Here is a 25,809-nt window from a genome sequence, read left to right as displayed (position 1 = left end):
AAAATGAATAAAATATTTTTTAAAAAAAGAAAGGTATGTGCCACCACACCCAGCTAGGAAACATTTAAAAAACAAATCTCTTCCTCTTCTGGAGTCAGCTTCATCCCCTTCTTGGGGTCCCAGGGCAGTACACGGGGGTGCACACCACTGCGGGCCCAGTGTTGCTGTTAGTGCACACAACGCAGGTCTTCAGTGGGGCTTGGTGCGGACCAGCTCATTACTGGAAGCACTGTACACAGCACCCGTGGTTGTCACTCTGTGAGCACCCCTCAACCCCAGAGCTTCCTCGCTTCAGGGCCTGGAACTTCTCACTGCCTCCTCAAGCTGTGACTGTGTGTATGAAGCAGGACAGCCCAGCTCGTACTTCCATTTCTTAAAATTATTTTGTTTATTTTTACTTATTTATTTGAGAGTGACAGACAGAGAGAGAAAGAGGCAGAGAGAGAGAGGATGGGCACACCAGGGCCTCCAGACACTGCAAACGAACTCCAGATGCATGTGCTGCCTTGTGCATCTGACTAACGTGGGTCCTGGGGAATCGAGCCTCGAACCAGGGTCCTTAAGCTTCACAGGCAAGTGTTTGACCGCTAAGTCATCTCTCCAGTCCTCGTACCTCCATTTCTTATGGTAGGGCTTTCTCTTGCTCCTCGTCTTGCAATGTTAGTGCCAGTTGTCTGGAGATGCCCATTGCTTGGTCCTAGCTGGAAAGAGCAGGTCTCTAGTTTAATGAGTTTTTCACTCCTCATTATTTCTTTGATCCTTTAAGAAGAGTATTGTTTATCTGAGAGAGAGAGAAAAAGAGAAAGAATGGGTGAATCAGGGCCTTCAGCCACTGCAAACAAACTCCAGATGCTAGCGCCACCATGTGCACCTGGCTTACATGGGTACTGGGGAATCGAACCTGGGTCCTTTGGCTTTTCGGGCAAGCACCTTAACTGCTAAGCCATCCCTCCAGCCCTCTCTGCTCCTTCTTTAGTGCTGTCTGTCCACACCATCCTGACTCAGCACCTAACCCAGGATTCTCAAGGGGTCTGCACTAGAGTGACTCATTCTGTGAATTCTTCTAAGACCTCAATGGTGCCTCCAAACTGCACAGGGGGATGTACAGAGTCCAAGGCAGACTTCAGAATTCTATGGACAGAAAGAAATGTCCCTTTGGCCACTGCCATCCTTCACTTCATCAAGACATATGTTCTCTCCTCTCCTCTCCTCTCCTCTCCTCTCCTCTCCTCTCCTCTCCTCTCCTCTCCTTTCCCCTCTCAACTCTGGGCAGGGGATCCTGGAGTTCAAAGATGGGGTGACTTACCTAGTAGCCCACAGTTTTCTCAGCAATCCATTAGAATCTCTCTTCATTTTGAATTCAGGGGGTTGTATCAATTCTCTCCTCTGAAGAGGTTATGATAATAACACCAGCTGTAAAAGATAAGCCTTGAGCTGGGCGTGGTGGCACACGCCTTTAATCTCAGCACTTGGGAGGCAGAGGTGGGAGGATTTCTGTGAGTTCGAGGACACCCTGAGACTACATAGTGAATTCCAGGTCAGCCTGGGCTCAAGGAAGACCCTACCTCAAAAAAAAAAAAAAAAAAAAAGATAAGCCTTGAGAGGGCTGGAGAGATAGCTGAGCAGTTAGACACCATGCTCGCAAAGCTTGACAGCCCAGGTTCAACTCCCCAGTACCCATGTAAAGCCAGACCACAAAGTGGCACATGTGTCTGGAGCTCACTGACAGTGGTAATAGGCCCTGACATGCCCATGCTCTCTCTCTTTCATGAATAAGTAAAGTATTTACTCAAGGAGCACAGGCGTTCCCTTTGCTCTGCTTTTGGTTGTCACCACAGTCCCAACTACCCCCACCACACCGTCCCTACCGAGATGGACTGTAGCCCCTCCGACTCCAAGCCAAAATAAATTTTGCCTCCCTTAATTTGCTGTTTTTCTTTTCTTCTGGTCAGGTTTTTGACCACAGCAACAATAAAAATAATTAATACAGAAAATTGCTACAGGAAGTGAGGCTGTTACTCCTATTAGTCTATCATGTGGTTTGTAGGCATTGGAGCTAGTGTGCAGGAGGAACGTGGATCTATCTGCAAGGGCCCATCTTCTAAAATCATGGGTTATAGGGATGGCTTCGTGGTTAAGGCGCTTGCCTGCAAAGCCAAAGGACCCAGGTTCAATTCCCCAGGACCCACATAAGCCAGAAGCACAAGAGGGTGCACATTTCTGGAGTTTGTTTGCAGTGGCTGGAGGTCCTGGTGCACCCATTTTCTCTCTCTCTCCCTCTCTTTTTCTCTGTCAAATAACTCATATAAATAAATAAAAATAAAATCACGGGTTATGACTCCATATGAACGTAAGGGTTGAGGAAAAACATGTGGCAACAGCATAGGATTTCTGAATGAGCAATGATTCAAAAATTAATTTAAAATCCCACACGTACTGAATCTGGGAACTTCTAGCAGGGCTCGCCTGTGTCACATCGCATGACTTCTCAGAAGCCCTGTGGTTCTCAACACACACCACGCACACTCTGCACCGTGTGTACTATCACACCGCACATTGCCGATGGCTTGAAACGCCTCAGCTTGGATTTGGGACATATGTGAATTTCAGTGTCTTTGCTATAGTTTTCCGATTTCATGGCTTAAGTATGGAAAACACAGCATGTTTTTCTCCCATCATCCCCCAGTGCGCAAGCACATTAGCCTGTCTTTGGATTGCACTGTGCTAGAATTGCTCTATCGGCTGCTTTTCTCCTCCTGTGACAGTATCTGACAAGAGGCAGCTTAAGTTTTGGCTTGCAACGTAAGAAGGGACACAGATCATCACAGCAGGCAAGGCACAGCGGCAGTGGAAGGCAGCATTATATCCAGTCTGGAAGCCAAGAGAGATGAGTTTTAGTGCTCACCTCCCTTTTCTTCAGGCGAGGACGCCTATGCCTGTGCAATGGGATTGCTCCTAGTTAGGGTGGGTCTTCCCACCTCCGGTAACCCATCTAGAAACCCCCGCTCAGACATACGCAAAGATTTGTCTCCTGTGTGATTCTAGATCCAAGTGACGACATAGATTAACAATCATAGTTGATGACTTGAGTTTCGTGTAAAAAGAAAATCATTCAGTGAATTTTAGTTTGGGATTAGGACAGAATTTCCAACAACTTCTGAAATGGTCCTAAGCTTACTTGTCCTATCTTGTACTACATATTTAATGTCAAGTGGCCTTCTCAGTACTGACAATTATAAAATCAAAACATTTATCAACTCTGAAAATGTCGAAGATGTTCTCAGTCTTTTGTATCAAATATTCAGCCAAGATATAATTTTAATGTAGAAATAAACATGATAGTACAAATTTGCTTTATTTGGGTTTTTTGTTTGTTTGTTTTCTTTTCTTTCTTTCTTTTTGTGGCTTTTTGAGGTAGGGTCTCACTCTAGTCCGGGCTGACCTGGAATTCACTATGTAATCTCAGGGTGGCCTCGAACTCACAGCAATCCTCCTACCTCTGCCTCCTGAGTGCTGGGATTAAAGGTATGCGCCACCACACCCAGCTTTGTTTTCATTGTTTGTGGTAGGGTCTCACTCTAGCCCAGGCTGACCTGGAATTCACTATGTAGTCCCAGGCTGGCCTCAAGACTCGGTGATCCTCCTACCCCTGCCTCCTGAGTGCTGGGATCAAAGGTGTGTGCAACTATACCCAGATTGCTTCCAACTTTTTTGTTTGTTTTTTGAGGTAGGGTTTCTCTGTGGCCAAAGTTGTCCTGGAATTCACTATGCAGTCTCAGGGTGGCCTCAAACTCACTGTGATCCTCAAATATTTTATTTATTTATTGCAGATGGCAGGGGGGAGATAGAATGGGCATGCCAGGACCTCCAGTCACTGCAAACAAATTACAAGTGCATGCACCACCTTGTGCATCTGGCTCACGTGGGTCCTTAGGCTTCACAGACAAGTGCCTTCACTGCTAAGCCGTCTTTCCAGCCCTGCTTTCATCTTTAATAAATGGTTACATTATATGCATATCAAGTAATTATTTTTAAACATATTTGAGTAAGGCAGAATCCAAAAGTAATAGACTAACTTGTCAGGTAGGGGAAATGCCAAGACAGCATAACATGCAGGTTATGGCAGAGTTTATTAAGGTTTGTAAAATACAGCTCAAAGCAGGAAGATATGAAAAACGTGTAGTCTAGCAAAGAAAGAGCTTGAACTGCATTAAAATTGGACAAAGCAGACAAAGCAAATGTTTTGGAAAAGGTGGCTGTAGCTATTAAGGGGGTTGACACCATTAAGTAGAAAACTTCACACTTTGAACTAGGACTATAGGTGGGTACTCTGGGGAGCTCCAGGGTACAATAATACTATCTCACTTGGAAAGCTTTTCTTTGGGAAGAATGTGGAAAAAAGAAAGCCTCCAGAGCCTACTGCTTTTCATAGGGCCACCTAGGGGAGCATTTCTCCAGGTTCAGCCTAAAATGCACAGAGACCTCCATGGCGCAGGTACATGAGGGCCAGGCTACATCTTGATCTGACAGCAGAACTTGACATTGTCCACATGATGTTGGGTTTGCAGGCATGCAATGCAAATTATTGGGTCATTGAGGCTTTCAACAAGGTTCCAGAAAGCCAATGAGGCCAGGCAACATGTAGCAGGGTTTAATTGTAAAGGGGAAGCCCAAATTGTAGTGGAGACCCCAGGATATTGGGAATTCCAGATATGTGGGACATTTGCCAAGGAAAGTTGAGCTGGTCCAAGAGAAGCAGCCAAAATTACCAATTAACAGAGCTGTTAGAAGGGTATTACCCATGTCTGTTGGAACATAAATGATACCATCACAAGCCTCACATGCCAACATGCAGCTGCAGGGTCTGGTGTTTGCCTTTCAGAGTTTTGTCTGATCTTCCCTTGCTATGAACACACTCATTCTCTCCCCTTTTGGGACTGCTTATTCTGTGTCATTGTATGTTGGAAATATGTAACTTATTTATTTTATTTCTTTATTTTGTTTTGTTCGAGGTAAGGTCTTGCTCTAGCCCAGGCTGATCTTGAATTCACTATGTAGTCTCAAGGTGGCCTCAAACTCACGGCAAGCCTCCAACTTCTGCCTCCCAAGTGCTGGGATTAAAAGTATGTGCCATCACATCCACCTTGCAACTTATTTATTTTAGTTGCTCACAGTTGTAGGATTTCCTTCGGTCTTAAAAGAAAACTTGAGGGGGCTGGAGAGATGGCTTAGTGGTTAAGGTACTTGCCTATAGGACCCAGGTTCAGTTCCCCAGATCCCACATAAGCCAGATGCACATGGTGGTGCATGTACCTGGAGTTCATTTGCAGCGGCTAGAGGCCCTGGTGTGCCCATTACCTCTCTCTCTCTGTCTGTCAAATAAATAAATATAATTTTTTAAAGAGAGCTTGAATTTTAGTCTTTTTAATGTTATAACTATTAATATTTGGGGGACTCTTATGGATAAGCAAAATGCATTTTGCATTATAGGAAGACAAATTTGAGTGGTGATACAAACCTGTACTCCCAGCACTTGGGGCTGAAGCTGGATTTTAAGTTCAAGGCCAGACTGGGCTACAAAGTGCACAACACTCTCTCAAAAATGAAATAAAAGGGCTCAAGATATAGCTCAGTGGCAGAACATTCACCTAGCATGTGGGAGGTCCTGGGTTCCATCCCTAGTAATTCTCATGTACACATGTCCCACAACCATACACCAGACTTTCTGAAAGTTACTTTAAATGACTTAAAAACAATTATTCAGTACTGATCTAACAATGCAATTGCCAACCTCCTGCCAAGAACTGTTTAGTATTACTCATGAATCCATGCAGAGTCCATCTCCTGAGCTGGTCTTAACTTGGGCAACCTGGCCTGGGTTGGCAAGCCTGAGCTACTACTGAAGGGTCCCCATCCATACCCTGCATCAGCCAGCATGGGGCAGAGCTGAGGTGGTCAAGGTGGGTTGTGAGACCTCAATTGGTATCCAAGACATCCACTGACGTGCAGGAGAAATGAAGCTCATCTGTAAGTTTGTCTGTCTGTCTGTCTGTCTGTCTGTCTATCTATCTATCTATCTATCTATCTATCTATCTATCTATCTATCTATCTATCTCTGTCATATATCAATCTCTATATCTATCTGTCATCTATCTATCTATTATTATCATCATCTATCTAATCTACTTATTTAGTTATTTATGAGAGAAACAGAAAATGAGAGAGAGAATTGGCATGCCAGGGCCTCCAGCCATTGCAACTACACTCTAGACATGTATGCCACCTTGTGCGCATCTGTCTTATATGGGTCTTGGGGAGTTGAACCTGGGTCCTTAAGACTTCACAGGTAAGCGCCTTAACTGCTAAGCCATCTCTCCAGCCCCATCTCTAAGTTTTAAAAATGCAAAGAAGCTATTTGACTGGTGTTCTCACTGGGACCCAACTGCCACAGTTCATGTCTAATTATGACCAGCATTTCTGAGGGAAGAGAAAGCAAACAAAATCCACAGCTCTACCACAGATTGGTTTACATACATGTTACAGAATGTACTCCCATTCAGATCCCAATGAACCTGTCCCATTTGCAACTGTTTGCACATGGAAACAATTTTCTGACTTACTACTAAGTTTTCAGTTGGAGATTTATTCATTTATTTATTTTAAGTTCTTCAAGGTACAGTCTTGCTCTAGCTCAGCCTGACCTGGAATTCACTATGTAGTTTCAGGGTGGCCTCAAACTCACAGTGATCCTCCTACCTTTGCCTCCTGAGTGCTGGGATCAAAGGTGTGCACCACCACGCCTGGCTTCAGTTGGAAATTTTTAATGGTTTTGAACTTTTATTAAAGCATAAATGCAAGGCTGGAGAGATGGTTCAGCAGTTAAAGGCACTTGCTTGCAAGGCCTGATGGTTGGGTTCAATTCCCCAGTTCCCATATAAAGTCAGATGCACAAAGTGGTACATGTATCTGGAGTTCATTTGCAGTGGTAGGAGGCTCTGATGCACCCATACTCAATCTCTCTCTCCCTCAAATAAGTTAATAAAAATATTTTTAGAATTGGTTTGGATAAATATTGTAACACTTTTTTGCAGTTATAGAAGTTATTAAAACCGTGTATCAAACAGCTTTCAAATAGAACTTCAGAATATGCAAAACCATGGGTTTTTGTTTTGTTTTGTTTTTTGTTTTTTTGAGATAGGGTCTCACTCTAGCTCAGGCTGACTTGGAATTCACTATGTAGTCTCAGGGTGGCCTTGAACTCATGGCAATCCTCCTACTTCTGCCTCCCGAGTGCTGGGATTAAAGGCGTACGCCACCACGCCCAGCTCAAAACCATGTTTTAAGATGTTTCTTTTAAAAAGGAGACATAGGGCTGGAGAGACGGCTTAGCGGTTAAGCGCTTGCCTGTGAAGCCTAAGGACCCCGGTTCGAGGCTCAGTTCCCCAGGTCCCACGTTAGCCAGATGCACAAGGGGGCGCACGCGTCTGGAGTTCGTTTGCAGAGGCTGGAAGCCCTGGCGCGCCCATTCTCTCTCTCTCCCTCTATCTGTCTTTCTGTGTCTGTCGCTCTCAAATAAATAAATAAAAAATTTATAAAAAAAAAAAAAAAGGAGACATAAAGGGAAGAGAAAGGAAGGGAGGAGGGTACTTAATAGGTTGATATTGTATATATGTAAGTACAATGATTGTGATGGGGAGGTAATATGATGGAGAATGGAATTTCAAAGGGGAAAGTGTGGTGGGGGGAGGGAGGGAATTACCATGGGATTTTTTTTTTATAATCATGGAAAATGCTAATAAAAATTTAAAAATAAAGAAATAAATAAATAAAATGTTTACTTTGTCAGATTAAAAGATAGTTTGAGCCAGGTGTGGTGGTGTACACTTTTTATTATTTATTTTGGTTTTCCAAGGTAGGGTCTCACTCTAGCCCAGGCTGACCTGGAATTCAGTTTTTTTCAAGATAGGGTCTCACTCTGGCTCAGGCTGACCTGGAATTCACTATGTAGGCTCAGGGTAGCCTCGAACTCATGGCGATCCTCTTACCTCTGCCTCCTGAGTGCTGGGATTAAAGGCGTGCGCCACCACGCCCAGCTACATTACACTTTTTTTTTAATGAGAGAATTGGTGTGCCAAGGCCTCCAGCCACTACAACTGAACTCCAGACACATGAATCATCTTGTGGGCACGTACGACCTTGTGTGTTTGTGTCACCTTGTGCATCTGGCTTACATGGGATCTGGAGAGTAGAACATGGGTCTTTAGGCTTCACAGGCAAGCACCTTAACCACTAAGCCATCTCTCTGGCCCACACCCATTACATTTTAAATGCATATAATCATGCAAAATGAGAACATATTGATGCAACTTAAAGGTAATTTAAAGAACAAACAGGATGTCACTATGTAGCTCAGGCTAGTCTTGAACTCAGTATGCAACCCAGGCTGGCCTTACACTTGTAGTCTTCCTCCTTCAACCTTACCAGTGCTGGGATTGAGACATTACATCATAGCTGGCTTATAAGTAAAATGTTAGCTGATTAAAATTCTCAAAATATGGGGCTGGAGAAATGGCTTAGCACTTAAGGCACTTGTCTACAAAGCCAAAGGACTGAGGTTCAATTCTTTAGGACCCACATAAGCCAGATGTACAAGGTGGTGCATGCATCTGGAGTTTGTTTGCAGTGGCTGGAAGCCCTAGTGTGCCCATTCATTCTCTCTCTCTCCTTTCTTTCAAATAAATTAATAAAAATCACAAAATTTCTGGACTCATGTGCCTTTCAGGGTATGTTCCAGGTACCATGGCAACACAACAAAACCCTCTAGACTCGGTAATGTAAATCACCATCTTATTATGCTCAAGTATTTTGAAAATGTGCACACACAAAAAAAAGATGGCTTGTCTCATTTCCCTGGTGCCTGGGTCTTAGCTGGGGAAATTAAAAACTCAGGGGCTGGAATCATGTAATTCCTGTCTGGGTCAGGTCTGGAGCCAACACTGGATGTTGGCTGGAGCACCTGCCAGACACAGCCTCACTGTGGGTCTGGGATCCAAGGCTACCCGTCTCAAGAAACAGGAAGCAGAAATGGGTGGTTCCCTTAAAATCTGAACTCAACTGACCTAACCCAGGCCCACCATAACCTGTTAGCAGAGCAGTCAGAGAAGATAAAAATCCATCCTCCTGCCAAAGCCTGCCCAAGAGTTTGAGGAGCATGATGCACCTCATCTGCAGATTCTGAGCTTAGAGCTCAATCCACCACTGTTTATGTTTATAGTCTCCAAGTCTCACTTTCTCTCTGTCTTTTTGGTTTCTTTGAGGTAGGGTCTCTCTCTAACTCAGGGGCTGACCAGAAATTCACTATGGAGTCTCAGGCTGGCCTGAAACTCACGGTGATCCTCCTACCTCTGCCTCCTGAGTGCTGGGATTAAAGGCATGTGCCACCACACCCAGCTGCCTCCAAATTTCTCTTTATGATCTCTGAAGTGCCCTTATCTTCATCAGTAAATACCCCAAGAATCTTTCCCTTCTTGCATTCTTAATGACCTCCATACTTCCACCTCAGTTTTACTACTTTGTTTCTAGATCTCACAGGGGCTCCTCTCTGGAGCTGGTATGTCTGGACACAGACCTAGACCCCTGTGGGTTGGCTGCCTTCCAAAAAGAGACTCAAAACCAAACCTCCTCTTTTACCTGGGAGGGGAGAGAAAGTAACAAGTATTTTGGCTAAGCTACTAAAGACAAGGAAGACATGGTTCTACAAACCACAGGCAGGCTGGCCATGTTCCGCCCTGAGGACCACGGAGGGTAACTACAGCTAAAGGATGAGGATGAACTGGAACCATATCTACAAAGCTAAAGAGCTCCTTAAACCAGAGGAGAGTAAGCACAGCAGAAACCATCCAGTGGTCCCCTACGGTGACCAACTGCCAGAGGGAACAGGCTACAGAGATCCATGCTGCTGCAAAAGGCAGAGCAAGAACAAGCCCAAGCTTCTAGGAAGCAGGTCTCCTGAGGCTGTTTTGTGGCAATGCAGATAAGAAACAATACCAGTGACAAGAACAAATCAGAAATATGCTTTGGAGGGGCTGGAGAAATGGCTCAGCAGTTAAGGAACTTGCCTGCAAAGCCTAAGGACCTCAGTTTGATTCCCCAGAACCCAATTAAGTCAGATGCACATGATGATGCATGCATCTGGAGTTTATTTGCAGTGACTCGAGGCCCTGGTGTATCAATTGTCTATCTGTGTGTGTAATAAGTATATAAATTTTATACACACACACATATATATTTGGTTTTTCAAGGTAGGGTCTCACTCTAGCCCAGGCTGACCTGGCATTCACTATGTATTCTCAGGGTGGCCGTGAGCCACCATGCCCGGCTTATTTTTTCAAGAATATGTTTTGGAGGACACCATGATAAGACTTGTGAGGAGCTGGTTGGGGAGATGATGAAAGCAGTTGTCCAAGACTTCTATTTGAAGTTGGATATGTACAGTCATCTTGGTTTCCTCCTACCTCTAAGTTACTGAGGAGTCTATAAAATTTCAAATCTTTGGGATAAGGGTATGAACATACTCTGGGAAGACCCCTGCATGATTGCTGCCAATCTGTGTGGCTTGGCCTGGCCTCTGTGGGTGGGGCAGGCAGTCTCACGGGCCCTCCCCCCATCAGTGTCATACTCCCTTACCTTGGTCTATATGGCACCATCAATGTAACTATGCAGCAACGGCTAGACTGTCGCTCAGGCCTCTGCCCCATCTATTTCTCACTGTCACACCCATCCATCTTTGAGAGTGCCTATTCACGAAAGAACTGGGGGCTTGGGCTACCTAAACAGGGACCATGGTACCAGGCATGCCAATCTCAATCCACACCCAAGAATCTGCTGATTCAAACATGTTTATTGAGCTCTCAGTAAGACCTGGAAGTGTTTGGAGAAGTCCCAAACCAAAAGAACTAAATGTATAGAAGCAGGGCTCCCCACCCCTAGTGCTGACAGCAAACAGGCAGAGGGACAAAGCCATGGACCATCAGGGAAGACAGGACTCACAGCTTCCCTAATGTCCATCATCAGAGAGAAAGGGAGGCTGAAAAAGCAAGGCCACTTCTGTTTCTTCTCAGCTCCCAGGACTGGGCCACAAAGGGATGCTTCATTGTGTTCCTTCCTTTTGCTCACTCATAGCTTGAGGTGGGGAACTGGGGGGGGGGGGCGGTGTCCCAAAGTCCTGTCATAAATCCTGGAACAAGAAGGAAACAGAAAGCCATGAAACCACATTTACAGATGGAATGGCAAACAGAAGTCTGCAGATCCTGACATGACTATTCCAATTGCCCCACCTAAAGCTCTAGAGAACAGTAAAGAAAGAAACAGTTACCCACCAGCATTTTCAAGGACACACACTCTTGGCTCTGGCCACACTCACCTCAATATTCATCTCTGTAGTATCTAAGAGGTCCAGTCCATGGTCACTGAGGGAAGTGGAGCTACTAGACTGCTAGAGAGAACAGTCAGAAGTCAGGAAGGCATTTCTGCATTTATATTCACTGCCAACAGAAATATAGCTCCAAGCCTGGTATGGTGGCGCATGCCTATAATCCCAGCACTTGGGAGGCAGAGGTAGGAGGATTTCCCAGAGCTCGAGGCCACTCTGAGACTAAACAGTGAATTCTTGGTCAGCCTGAGCTAGTGATACCCTACCTCGAAAAACAAAACAAAACAAAAAACAACTCCTTTTGCAGTGTCAAGAATAACTGCAAGGGGCTGCACACCACTCATCCCAGGAGAGCTTTTTTTCTTGACCTGCTGAATGAGCCCTTTATTTCTTAAGTTTTATTTTCTGTTTGGGTGTGGATGCACATGTGTGCAAATATGTATATATGTGTACACATGCATGTGGAGCCCAGAGGACAACCTTTGGTTGCTCCTCAGGTGCCATGCACACTAGGTTGGCTGGCCAGCAAGTTCCAGGGATCCTCCTGTCTCTTATTTCCCCAGTGCTGGGATTACAAATATATGCCATCACACTCATTTTTATTTTTTTAACATGTTTTCTAGGGTCAAATTCAGTTCTCCTGCTTGTATGGCAAGCCCTTTACTGACTGAACTATATCAGCCTTGGCTGAGCTCTCTAATTGGATTCAGCTTTGTTCCCAAAATATTTTCCCCAGCATGCTAGTTATATGTTATATATGTTATATGTTATTTGAACAGAGATAAAGAGGTGCTGTTTAGATCTCACTTTGAACACAAGGCCTCCATTCTCCTGTTCTATCCCACTCTTTCTCGTCCCCAAAGAAGACAGCAAAAGAGCTTAGCTCCTTCTTCTTCCTTCCATGTGGGACAGTCTGCAACTATCAATGGCCTCTCACTATAACCTGGCTGTGCTTACTCAGAGATGTAGAAATATGTGTGTGTTTACAAATCGACTGTCAAGTGGTTCTCTGAACTAAGGCATAGCTCTTTATACTTCATACTGTGAGTAAAAGCTCCATTGTAAAGATGAGAAAATGGAGCCTGAGAGGAGGTAACAGCTTAATGTGATGTGGAACTAAAGTCTCTGTTCAGGGAACCTCACTTCAAGCTCCCTGCTTTGCCTACTGTACCAGAGCACCCTCCTGGGAAAGCAGGCAGCCAGGGCAGAAAAGGGTGCAAATACAGGTTCAGGAATGGACAGGTCTGTCAGGAAGAAGGAATGAAGGAATGAAGGAGGGGCATGGCTGGGAGGGCTACACTGAATAGGCTGCAAGGGCAGACTGATAGCCTCCTGTCCCTGGCTCTAGGGCTCTTTACAATTTTTAGGAGTCTCAGAGACAACAAAATCATTATTTGGGAACTGAGATGGAGTGTATTATTCTAATATATTCTTGTATTTTAATTCTTTTCTTTGTTTTCCTCTTTTTTGACAGTCTCACTTTGTAGCTCAGTCTGGCTCAGAACTCACTATGTAGTCCAGGGCTGGCCTCTAATTTAAAGTAATCCTCAATCTCAAGTGCTAGAATCAAAAGCATAAGCCACTACCTCTGACTTATATCTTTAAATAATTAAATTCTAAGCCAAGACCATAACCTTTTTCCTCATCCTCTATGAGTCTTTCCCACAGTCCTACAGCAGCTTTCAGTAACACAGGCATCATGAAGACTGAGAGGAGGAGCCTCAGCCTCCAGTTCTAGAAGAACGCTAGATCCACAAACCTTGTCTCTATCTTGCCATTCTTCATGAGATTCATCCAGAATTGCTAGTTCTTCCCCCTCGTCCTCTTCCATAAGGCTAAGCCTGCCAGTAGTAGTAAAAAGTAGGGGTTTTCAAAGGGTCCATTCAGGCATGTCAAGTTTCTCAGAGGTATTGAGGATCAGCAGAAGTGGGCAGCAAAAGCAGGGAGCAGGGCTCTAAGACTCCTGCTTCCATGAGAGAAGCTCTTTACACAATGGAGCTCCATGCTGTGCTAGAAGGAGGTGTTTAGGGACTAAGCATTGGCAAACAAGCCCTGGCTAAGCTGAGAAGCCAGCATGGTGGCAGGTGGAGCATCAGAAGGAAACCTCACCGGGTCAGCTGGGTGCCCAGAGTGGAGCCTGAAGAATCCCATGCAGTCTGAAAACACTGTGTACTTGATATCTTCAACCTCTGGGAGCCCGAAAGAGGCTGGCTATTGAGAATGAAGCAGGATCAGACAGAGGATCAAAGCAAAAGGTAAAGAGAAGAGGTGGGGTGGGCCAGTGTTGAAGGGAAGATCAGAGTGTAGGGAGAATGTTTTGAAGTTATAAAGAAAACTGGTATGGGCTGGAGAGATGGCTCAGCAGTTGAGGCACTTGCCTGTGAAGCCTAAGGACACAGGTTCAAGTCTCCGGTATCCAGGTAATCCATATGTACAAGGTGGTACATGCATCTGGAGTTCATTTGTAATGGCTAGAGGCCCTGGTGCACCCATTCTCTCTCTCCCTTTCCACCTCCCCCTCTCTCTCTCAAATAAATAATAAAAAAAGAAATAAAGAAAAGACTGGTGAAGCACCCAAAGGTGAGAGATGTGCTGCAGGGAGGAATCAACAGAAATGTCATACCAGGGCGTCTCCCAGGGCCTCACCTGCAGGATGGCTCTAGTTTGGAGCCACCTCCTCTCCTCTTGCCCACTACCTTCAGGGATGGCTTGTTCTTCACTGCTGTGGAGGTAAGGGTGGGTGTGGGTGGGGCACTGTTCAGCTGCAGGCTTTCTTCCTGGGATGAGACCTCCTCTTCCTGATGACTGCTGGGGCCTTCAAGGAAGCAGATGCATATATAAAGCAGGCAAGGGACCCTCCCGAGGTTACTCTGTAAGACCTACCCAGAATTTGGTAAGTGAAAGTTGAGCAGGAAAGAATTTTAGAAAACCTATATATTCTCATTTTGTTCCACTTCAAAATGAGCAGAGTTCTACACACTGAATGTACGGTCCTGCGTGCTACAATGTAATGCTATAGGACTATATTTAGATCTTGTCTTAGAAAAACCTAGTGGAGAGCTGAAAAAGATGGAAAATGATAAACAGATAGTAACATCACAGATGAATGTGGGAGACAGATGGACTGATTCCCTAAGGCTGAGCAGTCTGAGGCAGTGGAGACATCTAAGATCCTAGCCATTCCAGATTAACACAGTTTTGGGACCAGAGGATAGAGTAGATGCATTAGGGTCAGGAAAACTTGGGAAAATGGGAGAGGATTTTCTGAAAGTCAAGAGAGGATAGTAATGTTAGTGTTGTTATGCTAGGCAGGCCAAGGTTAGGGGTTCTCTTCTGCACACTAGAGAGGGAAAAGGAAGAAGGCATTACCAACTAAGAGGTCCTTACCTAAGGATCTCATTTCCCAAGAAAACCAGAAGGTGCTACTTTAAAACATCAGTCAGATGTCTGCTACTATTTATTAATGGTAAAGACTTAAACCTCTATGAACCTTTTCCCACAACTATGTACACTGAGACCAACAAGCCATAAGTGAGGCCCCAGTGATTTGTGTGAAAGGTGACAGACAAGGGTGAATTATACTTATGAGTAAAGCTTTGTGAGCTTGGATTATTCTATGGTTTCTTAAGATATGATGTTAAAAGCATAAAAGAAAAAAATAAGGCTGGCTCAGAGGTAAAAGGCATTTGCTTACTGTTGCAGTCAGGTTTGCATTGCTGGCAGAAATTACCCAACCAAGAGCAGCTTGTGGGGGGAAAAAAAAAAATTTGGCTTATAGGCTTGAGGGGAAGCTCCACGATGGCACGGGGAAATGATGGCATGAGCAGAGGGTGGACGTCACCCTCTGACCAACATAAGGAGGAAAATAGCACCAAGGGAGTGTGCCAAACACTGGCACGGGGAAACTGGCTATAACTCCCATAAGCCCACCCCCAACAATACACTTCCTCCAGGAGGTGTTAACACCTTCCAAATCTCCATCAGCTGGGAACCTAGCATTCAGAACACCTAAGTTTATGGGGGACACCTAAATCAAACCACCACACTTACAAAGCCTGATAAAGTTCAATTAGCCAATAACCATGTAAAGCCATATGCACAAAGTGGCACACACATCTGGAGTTTGTTTGCAGTGGCAGAAGGCCTTGGTGTGCCCATTCATATATTCTCTCTCTCCATCTCTCTCAACTAAATAAATATTTTAAAATAAACAACATAAAAAGACAAGCCATAGAGCTGGGCGTGGTGGCGCACGCCTTTAATCCCAGCACTCGGGAGGCAGAGGCAGGAGGATCACCGAGAGTTCGAGGTCACCCTGAGACTACATAGTGAATTCCAGGTCAGCCTGAGCCAGAGTGAGACCCTACCTCAAAAAACCAAAAAAAAAAAAGACAAGCCATAGAAATAGAGAAAAAAATGTGCATATCACATGATTCTTCAAGATCTATCTATAATGTGTACAGAACTCTTTAACAAATTAACAATGAAAAGACAACTAGAGCTGGGTGGGTTAGCACATGCCTTTGTCTCCAGCACTCCACTTGGGAGGCAAAGACAGCAGAACTGCTGGGAGTTCAAGGCAGCTTGGAACTACAGACTGAGTTCCAGATCAGTTTTGACTAGAGTGATACTCTACCTCAGAAAAAATAAAAAAGGACAACTAGGGGCTGGGGAAGTGGGTTAGTGGTCAAAACACAACCAAATTTAAAAATGATCAAAAGAAGCTGAGCATGGTGGGCACACCTGTAATCCCAGCACAGGGCAAGGGGAAGCAGGAGGAATAGGAGCTCCAGGCCACCCTTCGCTACACAGTAACCCTGATCTAGCTACATAGAAACTGTCTCAAAAAATATGAGCCAAGAATTTTATCAAAAATGATTTATTGGGGGCTGGAAAGATGGCTTAGCGGTTAAGCACTTGCTGATGAAGCCTAAGGACCCCCGTTCGAGGCTCCATTCCCCAGAACCTATGTTAGCCAGATGCACAGGGGGGCTCATGCATCTGGAGTTCATTTGCAGTGGCTGGAGGCCCTGGTGCAGCCCATTCTCTCTCTCTCTCTCCCTCTCCCCCCCCCCTCTCTCTGCCTCTCTGTCTGCCACTCTCAAATAAATAAATAAATATAAACAAAAAAAGAAAAAAATGATTTACTGGACTGGAGAGACGGCTTAGCAGTTAAGGAGCTTGCCTGCGATGCCAAATGGACACATGTTTGACTCTCCAGGTCCCACATAAGTCAGATACAAGTGTGAAAGGTCACACATGTGCACTTGGTGCACATGTCTGGAGTTTGATCACAGCTGCTGGAGACCCTGGTATGCCAATTCTCTCTCTCACTCGCTCACATAAAAAAGGCCAATCTGTTGGGCTTGCCTTTAAAAAAAATAAAAAGACTTAATGTTGGGCTAGAGAGATGGCTTAGTGGGTAAAGCACTTGCCTGCAAAGCCAAAGGACCCAGGTTCAATTCCCCAGGACCCATGTAAGCCAGATGCACAAGGTGGCACATGCACCTGGAGTTCATTTGCAGCAGCTGGAGCTGGCACACCCATTCTCACTCTCTCTCTACTGCTTTCTCGCTCTCTCAAATAAATAAAAATATTTTAAAAATAAATAAAATGATTTATTATTAACACTCAAGGGAAAGAGAGTTCAATATCATGAGTCACTAGAGAAATGCAAGTTTAAGCCACAATGATATAACATTTCGTAGTCACTGAAAGATGGGATAAAGTAAAAAATAGAAAGAACCCAGGCTGGACAGAGTGGGCAAGAATACCCTGATGCACAGTCTCCCTGCTTCCTGACAGGGACTGATTGAGGTCTTCATGAGCCCACAGTGAATAACAAAACCTGACTGAGGGTGCCCTTGGGTAACAGGAACGGGGATGAGAGGATAAAAGTGTATAACCTGTTATAACATATATATAATAAAAAATTAAAAAACACAGGCTGGGAAGATAGCTCAACAGCTAAAGGTACTTACTTTCAAAGCCTGATGGTGTGAGTTCAATTCCACAACACCCATGTAAAACCAGATGCAAAACTCTGATATGCATTTGTAGTGGGAAGAGACCCAGTGTGCCCATACATACATATGTACATGCACACACAAATAATAATTTTAAAAACCCTGATGGTGGGGGCTGGAGAGATGGCTTAGCAGTTAAGGTACTTGCCTGCAAAGCCAAAGGACCTTGGTTCGATTCCCCAGGACCCACATAAGCCAGATGCACAAGGTGGCACATGCATCTGGAGTTCGTTTGTAGTGGCTGGAAGCCCCGGCATGCCCATTCTCCCTCTCTGTCTCTCTCCCTGTGTGTATGTGTGTGTCTGCCTCTTTCCCTCTCTCAAATAAATAAATAAATAAATAAATAAATAAATAAATAAATAATTTTTTAAAACCTGACAGTGGGTTTGAGGTGATGATTCAGCAGTTAAAAGCACTTTCTGGCAAAGTCTGCCAGCCCAGGTTGAATTCCCCAGTACCCACATATAGCCAGACACACACAGTGGCACATGCATCTGCATTTCGTGTGTAGTGGAATACCTATTCTCTTGCAAATTAATAAATAGAAGTATTTTTTGAAACTCAGGACAGTAGGGCTGGAGAGATGTCTTAGCCATTAAGCCACTTGCCTACAAAGCCTAAGGACCCAGATTTCATTTCCCAGGATCCACTTAAAGCCAGATGCACTGGGTGGCACATGTGTCATTTGCAGGGGATAGAGGCCCTGGTATGCCCATTCTCTCTCTATCTGCCTGCCTGAAACCCCACCTCTATCATATAAACAAAGATAAAGTAAAACAACAAAAAGAAAACCTAGATAGTACTACATAGTGGTAAGAGGAAAAATCGGAGCTCCCAATCATTGCTGATGGGACTATAAAACGATGTAGGCACTTGAGAAAATAGTTTGGCAGTTTATTATAAAGTTAAATGTAGTTAATTAAAAAAAAAAAAAGCCAGGTTGAGCTGGGTGTGGTGGCACATGCCTTTAATCCCAGCACTTGGGAGGTTGAGGTAGGAGAATCACCAAGAGTTCAAGGCCACCCTGAAACCACATACTGAATTACAGGTCAGCCTGAGCTAGAGTGAGACCCTACCTTGAAAAAAAAATAAATAAAGGGCTGGGCGTGGTAGCATACACCTTTAATCCCAGAGGCAGAGGCAGGAGGATCACCATGAGTTTGAGGACACCCTGAGACTACATAGTGAAGTCCAGGTCAGCCTGGGCTAGAGTGAGACCCTACCTCAAAAAACAAACAAACAAAAAAGCCAGGTGTGATGGTACACACCTTTAATCCTAGCACTCGGAAGGCAGAGGTAGGAGGATCACTGTGAGTTCGAAGACAGACTGAGACTACATAGTGAATTCTAGTTCAGCCTTGGCTAGAGTGAGACCTTACCTCAAAAACTCAAATAATAGAAAAAATATTGTCAGTGGGGAAGAAGTTAAAATGTACACTTTCATGCATTCCAGCAATTCTAATCTGAAGTATTTTCTAAGAGAAGTGAAAAGATACACTCATTCAAAATCTTCTACATAAATTTTAGCAGCACTATGCACTGCAGTAAAAAAATTAATGGAGGGCTGGAGAGATTGCTTGGTGGTTAGAACATTTGCCTGTGAAGGCTAAGGACCCAGGTTCAATTCCCTAGTATTTATATAAGCCATAGGTGGCACATGTGTCTGGAGTTTGTTTGCAGTGACTAGAGGCCCTGGCATGCCCATTCTTTCTCCCTCCCTTCCCCTCTCTCAAATAAATAAATGGAATATTAAAAAAAAAGCAGGAACAATTCAAATGTTAATCAACTTATGGATATGTGTGGTATATCCATATAATGAACTACTTTTCTTCCATAAAAAGAACCCTAGCAGGGCTGGGGTGATGGCTCAGCAGTTAAAGAAGCTTGCATGCAAAGCTTGCTAGCCTAGGGTTCTATTCCCCAGTACCCATATAAAGCCACATGCGCTAAGAAGCACATGCATCTGGAGTTTGTTTGCAGTGGCAAGAGGCCCTGACATATAAATAAATAAATAAGCAAACACTAACAACCCTAGGGGCTAGAGAAATGGCTGAGCAGCTAACAGCATTTGCTTGCAAAACCTGCTGACCCAAGTTCAGTTCCCCAAACACACAGAACGCTGAATGTGCATTCATCTGCGGCAGCAAGAGACCTTGGCTAGCCACACACATGCATGTGTGTGCCACAAAATAAGTATTTTTTAAAAAACCTTAGAACATTAAATTACAGAAAATAGACACATGATCCTGTTGAAAGTGTCTCAAAAAAAATTAGGGCTGGAGAGATGGCTTACTGGTTAGGACATTTTCCTGCAAAGCCTAAGGACTGAGGTTTGATTCCCCAGGACCCACATAAGCCAGATGCACAAGCTGGCACATATATCTGGGGTTTGTTTGTAGTGGCTAGAGGTACTGGTGTGCCCAAATTCATTCCCTTCCTCCCTCTCTCTCTCTTTCTCTAACAAGTAAACAAAGAAAATTCGGAAAGATGGAAAATAGTTAAGTGATAGTGTCCAGGGATGGGAGGATTGAAAGAATAGTAAGTGACTATTAGGTATGAGGTTTTTTTTAAAAAACAGCAAAAAAGTTTCAAAATTAGAGTGGTGATGACTACACAACTTGGAGAACCACTAAGTGTACATTTTTAAAAGGGTAAATTTTGTGGTATGTGAATTACATCTCATTAAAACTGCATATTTTAAAAGTTAAATTGTCTACTAGAAAGCACATACTAGTATGTCAAACTTTTTAGTAGGATATCACTTAAGGCTATGTAAAAAAAGGGGGGGAATTAAAGATGTTAGGTAAGCTATAAGACAAGACAGAATGAAAGTTTGAAGATCTTGTCCTCATCCAAGCAGAGGCACAGAGCACAATGATGCCCACCCCTGCCCCTCTACCTTCAATGCGCCTCTTCTTGGAGTGCGGTTGGTCCTGAGGGCTGGCCTCCACAGTGTTCTCTACAGGGTTGAGGGAATGGCAGTAGGTGATGACTGGACTCCAGGGATAGCCAGGTTCCTTAGAGAAACGCTGCAGATGCTTTCCCAGGTAGGACAGCCTAAGGAAGGGGTCAAGAACAGAGGCTGAAGCAGTCGCTGGGCCCTTCTCACAGGATGCACAGATCTATTCACCCACCCATTAACTTACAGCAGCTGCTTGTCCTGATGGAAGAGTCGAGGGGAGAACTCTGAAAGGAGCTCCAGGAAGGCCAGATTTGGAGGTTCACCAGAGCCAGTCAGTGGCACCTCAGACAAGGAGAACTTGATGCCTTCCCTTGGTGGGGCAGATTTAAGGAAGAGACTGAGATATCCTGTTCAAGTGTACCATCTCCAACCCTTGTGCCTGGGCCACACCTACCACCGGCCTGCTACTTCTGCACATGCTTTCCCTCCCTCCCTCCCGCCTGAGCCTCATGCCCTGTCCCCGCTGTGCCTGCTCTCCAGCAGTATGCTCTCACTTGTGCAGCATGACCACAAGGTCGCGGTTTTGCAGGTGCTGGGGTCCAAAGCTCAAGGCAAACCTCCGGGCTAGGTCCCTCATCTCGATGAAGGCTGGCAGCTCTGTCAGGCCCTGTGGCCCCTGTTCCTGCATCAGCTCTGTATACAGCTATGTTCAGGAGACACAGGAAGGGTGAGATAATGGCTCTAGAGAAGTGCAAAACTCCCTTTTCCACTCAAAAATTCTACAGGGTTTGGAACATGGGATGCCATCTACAACTGTTGTAGCTTTCCTCCTATGATGCTGCCCAATCCTAAGCCCTTGTAGCAGAGTCCCTTCACACTTGCTCTGTGGCAATCACAATTTGGTGGCCTTTTTTTTTTTTTTTAAACAGGGACTCAAATCCAGGACCTCCCACATGCCAGTCCTGTTCTGTAGTGATGAATAAAAATGACTACCTGATGTGAAAAGAATGCAAGAGCCAAAGGAAGGGTAGGACTCCTTACAACGTGCTCCCCCCAGACACAAAATGGCCTGGATGTTCATGACCTCACAGTGCCTGACACTAACTACACAAGACCATCATAATAGGAGGAAAAGATGATGACATCAAAATAAAAGAGACTGATTGAGAGGGGGAGGGGAGATGATGGAGAGTGGAGTTGTCTATGACAACTGAAGAACAGATTTAAAAGCAGTTAAGGGCTGAAGAAATGGCTTAGCGGTTAAGGCACTTTGCCTGAGAAGCCTAAGAACCCATGTCCGACTCTCCAGGTCCCACGTAAGCCAGATACACAAGGTGACACGAGCGCACAAGGTCGTACGTGCACACAAGATGGCTACTGCAGTGGCTGGAGGCCCTGCATGCCAATTCTTTCTCTCCCCCTCTCTCATATGAAACAGAAGTAATTAAAGGTTGGAGGGATGGCTTAGTGATTAAGGCATTTGCCTGCAAAGCCAAAGGACCCAGGTTCAATTCCCCAGGACCCAAGTAAGCCAGATGCACAAGGGGGTGCATGCATCTGGAGTTTGTTTTCAGTGGCTGAAGGCCCTGGTGCACCCATTCTCTCCCTCCCTCCCTCCCTCGTTCTCTCTCTCTCAAAATAAAAACTTAAATTTAAAAAAAGTAAGAATTCCCGGACTTTCGGCCAAGATGGCGACCGCCTAGCTGCCCTGCAAAATATCTGAGAAAGAAAGATAGATGCAGATCCTAAGGAGAGAGCCACCCCATCATACCTCAAAAAGGCCCCAACTGAAACTAAGGAAAATTGGCGAAACAAGCAAGGGTGCTGTTTTCCTGATGAACCGGGTACCAGCACAAGGGGGAAGGAGACCAACACAGAGAAAAATCAACTCCTACCAAATCAAAGAGCCAGAGCCTCAGAGGCCCCCCAACACCTCATCACTGAAGCAGACCAAAAATGAACCCAACATAGCTCAGGGAAATTTTGCGGAAGAGGGGGCGGAAAGAATGTCAGAGCCACATGTTGGGTCATGATATGCAGAGACATTTATCGTACCAATAACTGTGGGCTAACTCCACAATGCACGACCCATATACATCAACAAGGAGGGGCCATTGGGGAGGGGGTAAGTCATGGATGAGCCTAATAATGGTACCAAACTGCCTGTAATTGATGAATAGAAAACTAATTTTTAAAAAAATTTTAAAAAATAATAAATACGTAAAAAAATAAAAATAAAATAAAAAAGTAAGAATTCCCTACCACTAGGGAGGGCATTACCATGCAATACTGTTTACAATCATGGAAGTGGTTAATAAAAAATAAATTAATTTAGAGCTGTGGAAAACTGCCTGGTTAGATTAAGAATCTACATGGTGTGGGGAAAACCAACTTTCACAGAACATGAGAGTCAAGGAAAGCTCTTTCCTTAAGGATCTGTCAGTCTGAGAGAATGAGGACAGACAGTGAGGAGGGTAGTCTGGGGAGGGCACACTGTAGGTGTCAGGCCTGTGGAAAAGGAAGTACCTGCTTCAGGCTCAGCAGTAAGATTTGGGAGCACTGGCTTCGGTCAATCTGCCTTGCTCTAGTTAATGTTTCCTTGATAATGTCACCATAGTCCTCATAGAACTGAAGGAGAAGAAACAAAGAAGACAATGTTAACCACAGGAGAAAGCTTCCTTTTTAGTTTCTTCCTTCATATCCCTAATATGACCTCTTTCTCAAAGAATCTTAGGTGGGGAACTAGAATAAGCATAAAGAACTAGGCCTAATCTTTAATAGGTGCAGTACCCCAAAGAAAACAGACTTATATAAAAACATAGGAGCTGATACTCCAGTTCTTGGAGAAACAGCCTGCCAGTGGCTGCTCTCACACAACTGATGCCTGCATGCCCCTCCATTCCCCTCCCTGCCAGAGCAGATGCTTCTCTATGTTGCTCACTGCTGTGTCCTTGGTGCTTGGCCTACTGGCACATAGTATATTAAACAAACAAAAATCAGTACAATGGTGAGCTGAGGCAAAAGAGTTCTAGGCATATTTGAAGGCTGGTGTCCCTTGAACCCAGCATACACAATTTCCTTCTTGAATTATTACCCCATCTTGTAGACTGAATTCATAGAAAAATACTCATAATTCTGAATTGGAAAAATAAGGCATTTCCTCTCCTACTAAAGTCTCAATAGACTTTTCTCTGTAAGTATTTACTCCTGTCTATTCTCTCTTTATCCAACACTCCTACTTCTGTTCCCTCTTTGTCCTTTAAGTCTGCTCTCCTCAGACTTCTCCTACCCTCACCTTTCTTAGCTGCTACAGTGTTTGAAGACAGGACTGTGTTTAACTTGGTCCCGTGTGTGTGTGTGTGTGTGTGTGTGTGTGTGTGTGCGTGGAGGCTTTGCTGTACCTTGTTGTAGTGTTTGAAAACATCTGAGGCTGCATCCAGCTCTAGTACCCCATAGAGCAGAAGCTTGCAGAACCCTGCCAAGAGGCGGCGGCGCTGGTGCAGCTGCTCTATCTGGGCGTAATCCTCCTGGGAATGACCTGCACAGCAAAGACACAAGCAGTCACAAGCTCAGGTCTCTTGCCCTTTGGATCCAGGCTCAGCCCCAAACCCTTCCTGAGCCCCAGGCATAGAGTCCCTCTACCGTTGTCCACTTCTTTGGACTGGAGAAAGACATGGTCCATGAGGAAGCTGGCTAGCTCAGACTGGAGAGCAGCTTCCGGAAAAAAGACAAGTGGCCTAAGGAAATCCCGTCCCCCTACAATCATCTGAGGACTGAAGATGAGAAGCAGATCACTTAATAGGACAAAAGCCTGTTGGGGGAAGAAAAAAATGGTTAAAAATGTTCAATGCTTACCAGGTTTGGAAATGCACAGCTCAATTCCCTGTGGAACTGGGTCTCCTCAGATTGCAGGCACTTGCCTAATTGTTCCCACTTGCAAAAATGCTCACCTGTTCCTGGATTTCTGGGTCCACATCTGAGAGGCAGCTCTGGCACAGTCCACAGAATTCCACCATTCTGCCCTTCAGACTCAAAAGCTGCTTCTGTGAAGAAAACAACTTGCAGGGAGTAATGAAGGCTCAGGTACCCCGTCCCCACTCCTTAGACCCACACTCACCTGAGAAGCAGTGGACCCAGAAATGTGGGTTAGTGTCCAGAGAATGGAAAAATAGACAAGAGTCAAGGCTGGCAAGATCACCTGTAGCCACAAAATGTCAAGAATGAGGTTTAGGCTAGGAGAGTGAGGGCATGTAGCAAGGAGGCAAAAGCAACAGGGGTGAGGAGCACTCACATACAAAGCAGTGGCGAGAAAATGAGAGTAGAAAAATGCAATTCTTTTTTTCTGGTGGGAAAGGACTGATTATTTCCAATGGCATACAGAGGCTTCTTTATTATCTTAAACATTTTTTATTTTACTTGAGAGAGAGAAAATGAATGAATGAGGATAGGTACATCAGGGGCTCTAACCACTGCAAATGAACTCCAGACGCATACACCACCTTGTGCATCTGGCTTATGTGAGTCTTGGGGGAACTGAATCTGAGTCCTATGGCTTTGCAGGCAAGTGCCTTAACCACTAACCCATCTCTGCAGCTCCAGAGGCTTCCATTCTTGGCAAAAAAATTCACATCTCCTTGATTTGTTCAGTTCCTAGAATCCCTCAGTATTCTCCTTGGCTCTCAGTAACCCCATGCAGATGGCTCATCCTCATGGCACAGAAGCATGGCCCACCTTCTCAGAGAAGAATGAAAAGACCAACCCCACCTAAACTTTCCGATTTCCTGCATGCTCTGGGACTGGACCTGCCTGACAAGGTGGCCTCTAGAACAAGCCCTGATGCCGCTACACCTCCAGCCCATCCACCTGCCTGGTGAGGAACCTCTCCCGTGTTCACAGCCTTCCGCAGGAGTCGGTAACAAGGTTCAGCAATCTCCCAGCGACTCAGGTCATGAGCACTGTGGTGTGAGACAGGGAAATTTTATTCTGGAACAGACTCATGAGAATGACACCAGGAGAAAGGGAAGGGAGCTACTCACTTGTAGAAAGCAACAAGGCGCTTCAGGGTGGCTGTCAGATTGTAAATCTCATCCTCATCTAGGAAAGATGACTGGAGGAAAAGAAAAAAAGTCCACAGCAGGAGTTTCCCAAGAACTCACGAGCTGCATTTCCAGTCCTGGCCCTTTCCCACCCTCATTGGAAGGTCCTGACATTCAGAATCAGCTCCCACCTGCATCAGCTCCTCAAGCCCCTGCTGAAAGCGGTCAGCCAATTGATCCACAAGTTGGCTGCGGGCAAAGTCCACCCGACTGAAGAAGGTGAACTCAGGCTTACAGAGCAGATAGAGGGCATGGGCTCCTGCTTCAAGCACTGATGGCTCCACATGTTTCACCACCACCTCCTGGAGTTGCTGCAGGAGCAGTTCCAGGTGCTGGGGGGGGGGGAGGAGAGGC

At 45.0% G+C, this 25,809-nt stretch overlaps 1 protein-coding gene across 1 annotated transcript in view; it reads right to left on the bottom strand.

Annotated features, from left to right (window-relative positions):
* Positions 1-10,931: 10,931 nt before the first annotated feature.
* Stag3 (stromal antigen 3) overlaps positions 10,932-25,809 on the bottom strand; it is a 36,008-nt gene continuing 21,130 nt past the window's right edge. The window contains 17 exon segments of the mRNA XM_045143680.1: positions 10,932-11,236; positions 11,423-11,494; positions 13,191-13,272; positions 13,541-13,642; positions 13,877-13,882; positions 14,042-14,246; positions 20,357-20,514; positions 20,604-20,729; positions 20,914-21,062; positions 22,886-22,987; positions 23,761-23,897; positions 24,002-24,170; positions 24,310-24,402; positions 24,477-24,557; positions 25,227-25,314; positions 25,396-25,466; positions 25,587-25,787. Of these exon segments, the coding sequence (XP_044999615.1) occupies positions 11,228-11,236; positions 11,423-11,494; positions 13,191-13,272; positions 13,541-13,642; positions 13,877-13,882; positions 14,042-14,246; positions 20,357-20,514; positions 20,604-20,729; positions 20,914-21,062; positions 22,886-22,987; positions 23,761-23,897; positions 24,002-24,170; positions 24,310-24,402; positions 24,477-24,557; positions 25,227-25,314; positions 25,396-25,466; positions 25,587-25,787 (1,851 nt within the window). The 3' untranslated portion in view covers positions 10,932-11,227.

The sequence above is a fragment of the Jaculus jaculus genome, chromosome 2, assembly GCF_020740685.1.
Source record: "Jaculus jaculus isolate mJacJac1 chromosome 2, mJacJac1.mat.Y.cur, whole genome shotgun sequence".
NCBI classification, from domain to species: Eukaryota; Metazoa; Chordata; class Mammalia; order Rodentia; family Dipodidae; genus Jaculus; species Jaculus jaculus.
The sequence above is the reverse complement of the archived record's forward strand: the minus strand, read 5'-3'. Positions and strand labels throughout refer to the sequence as shown.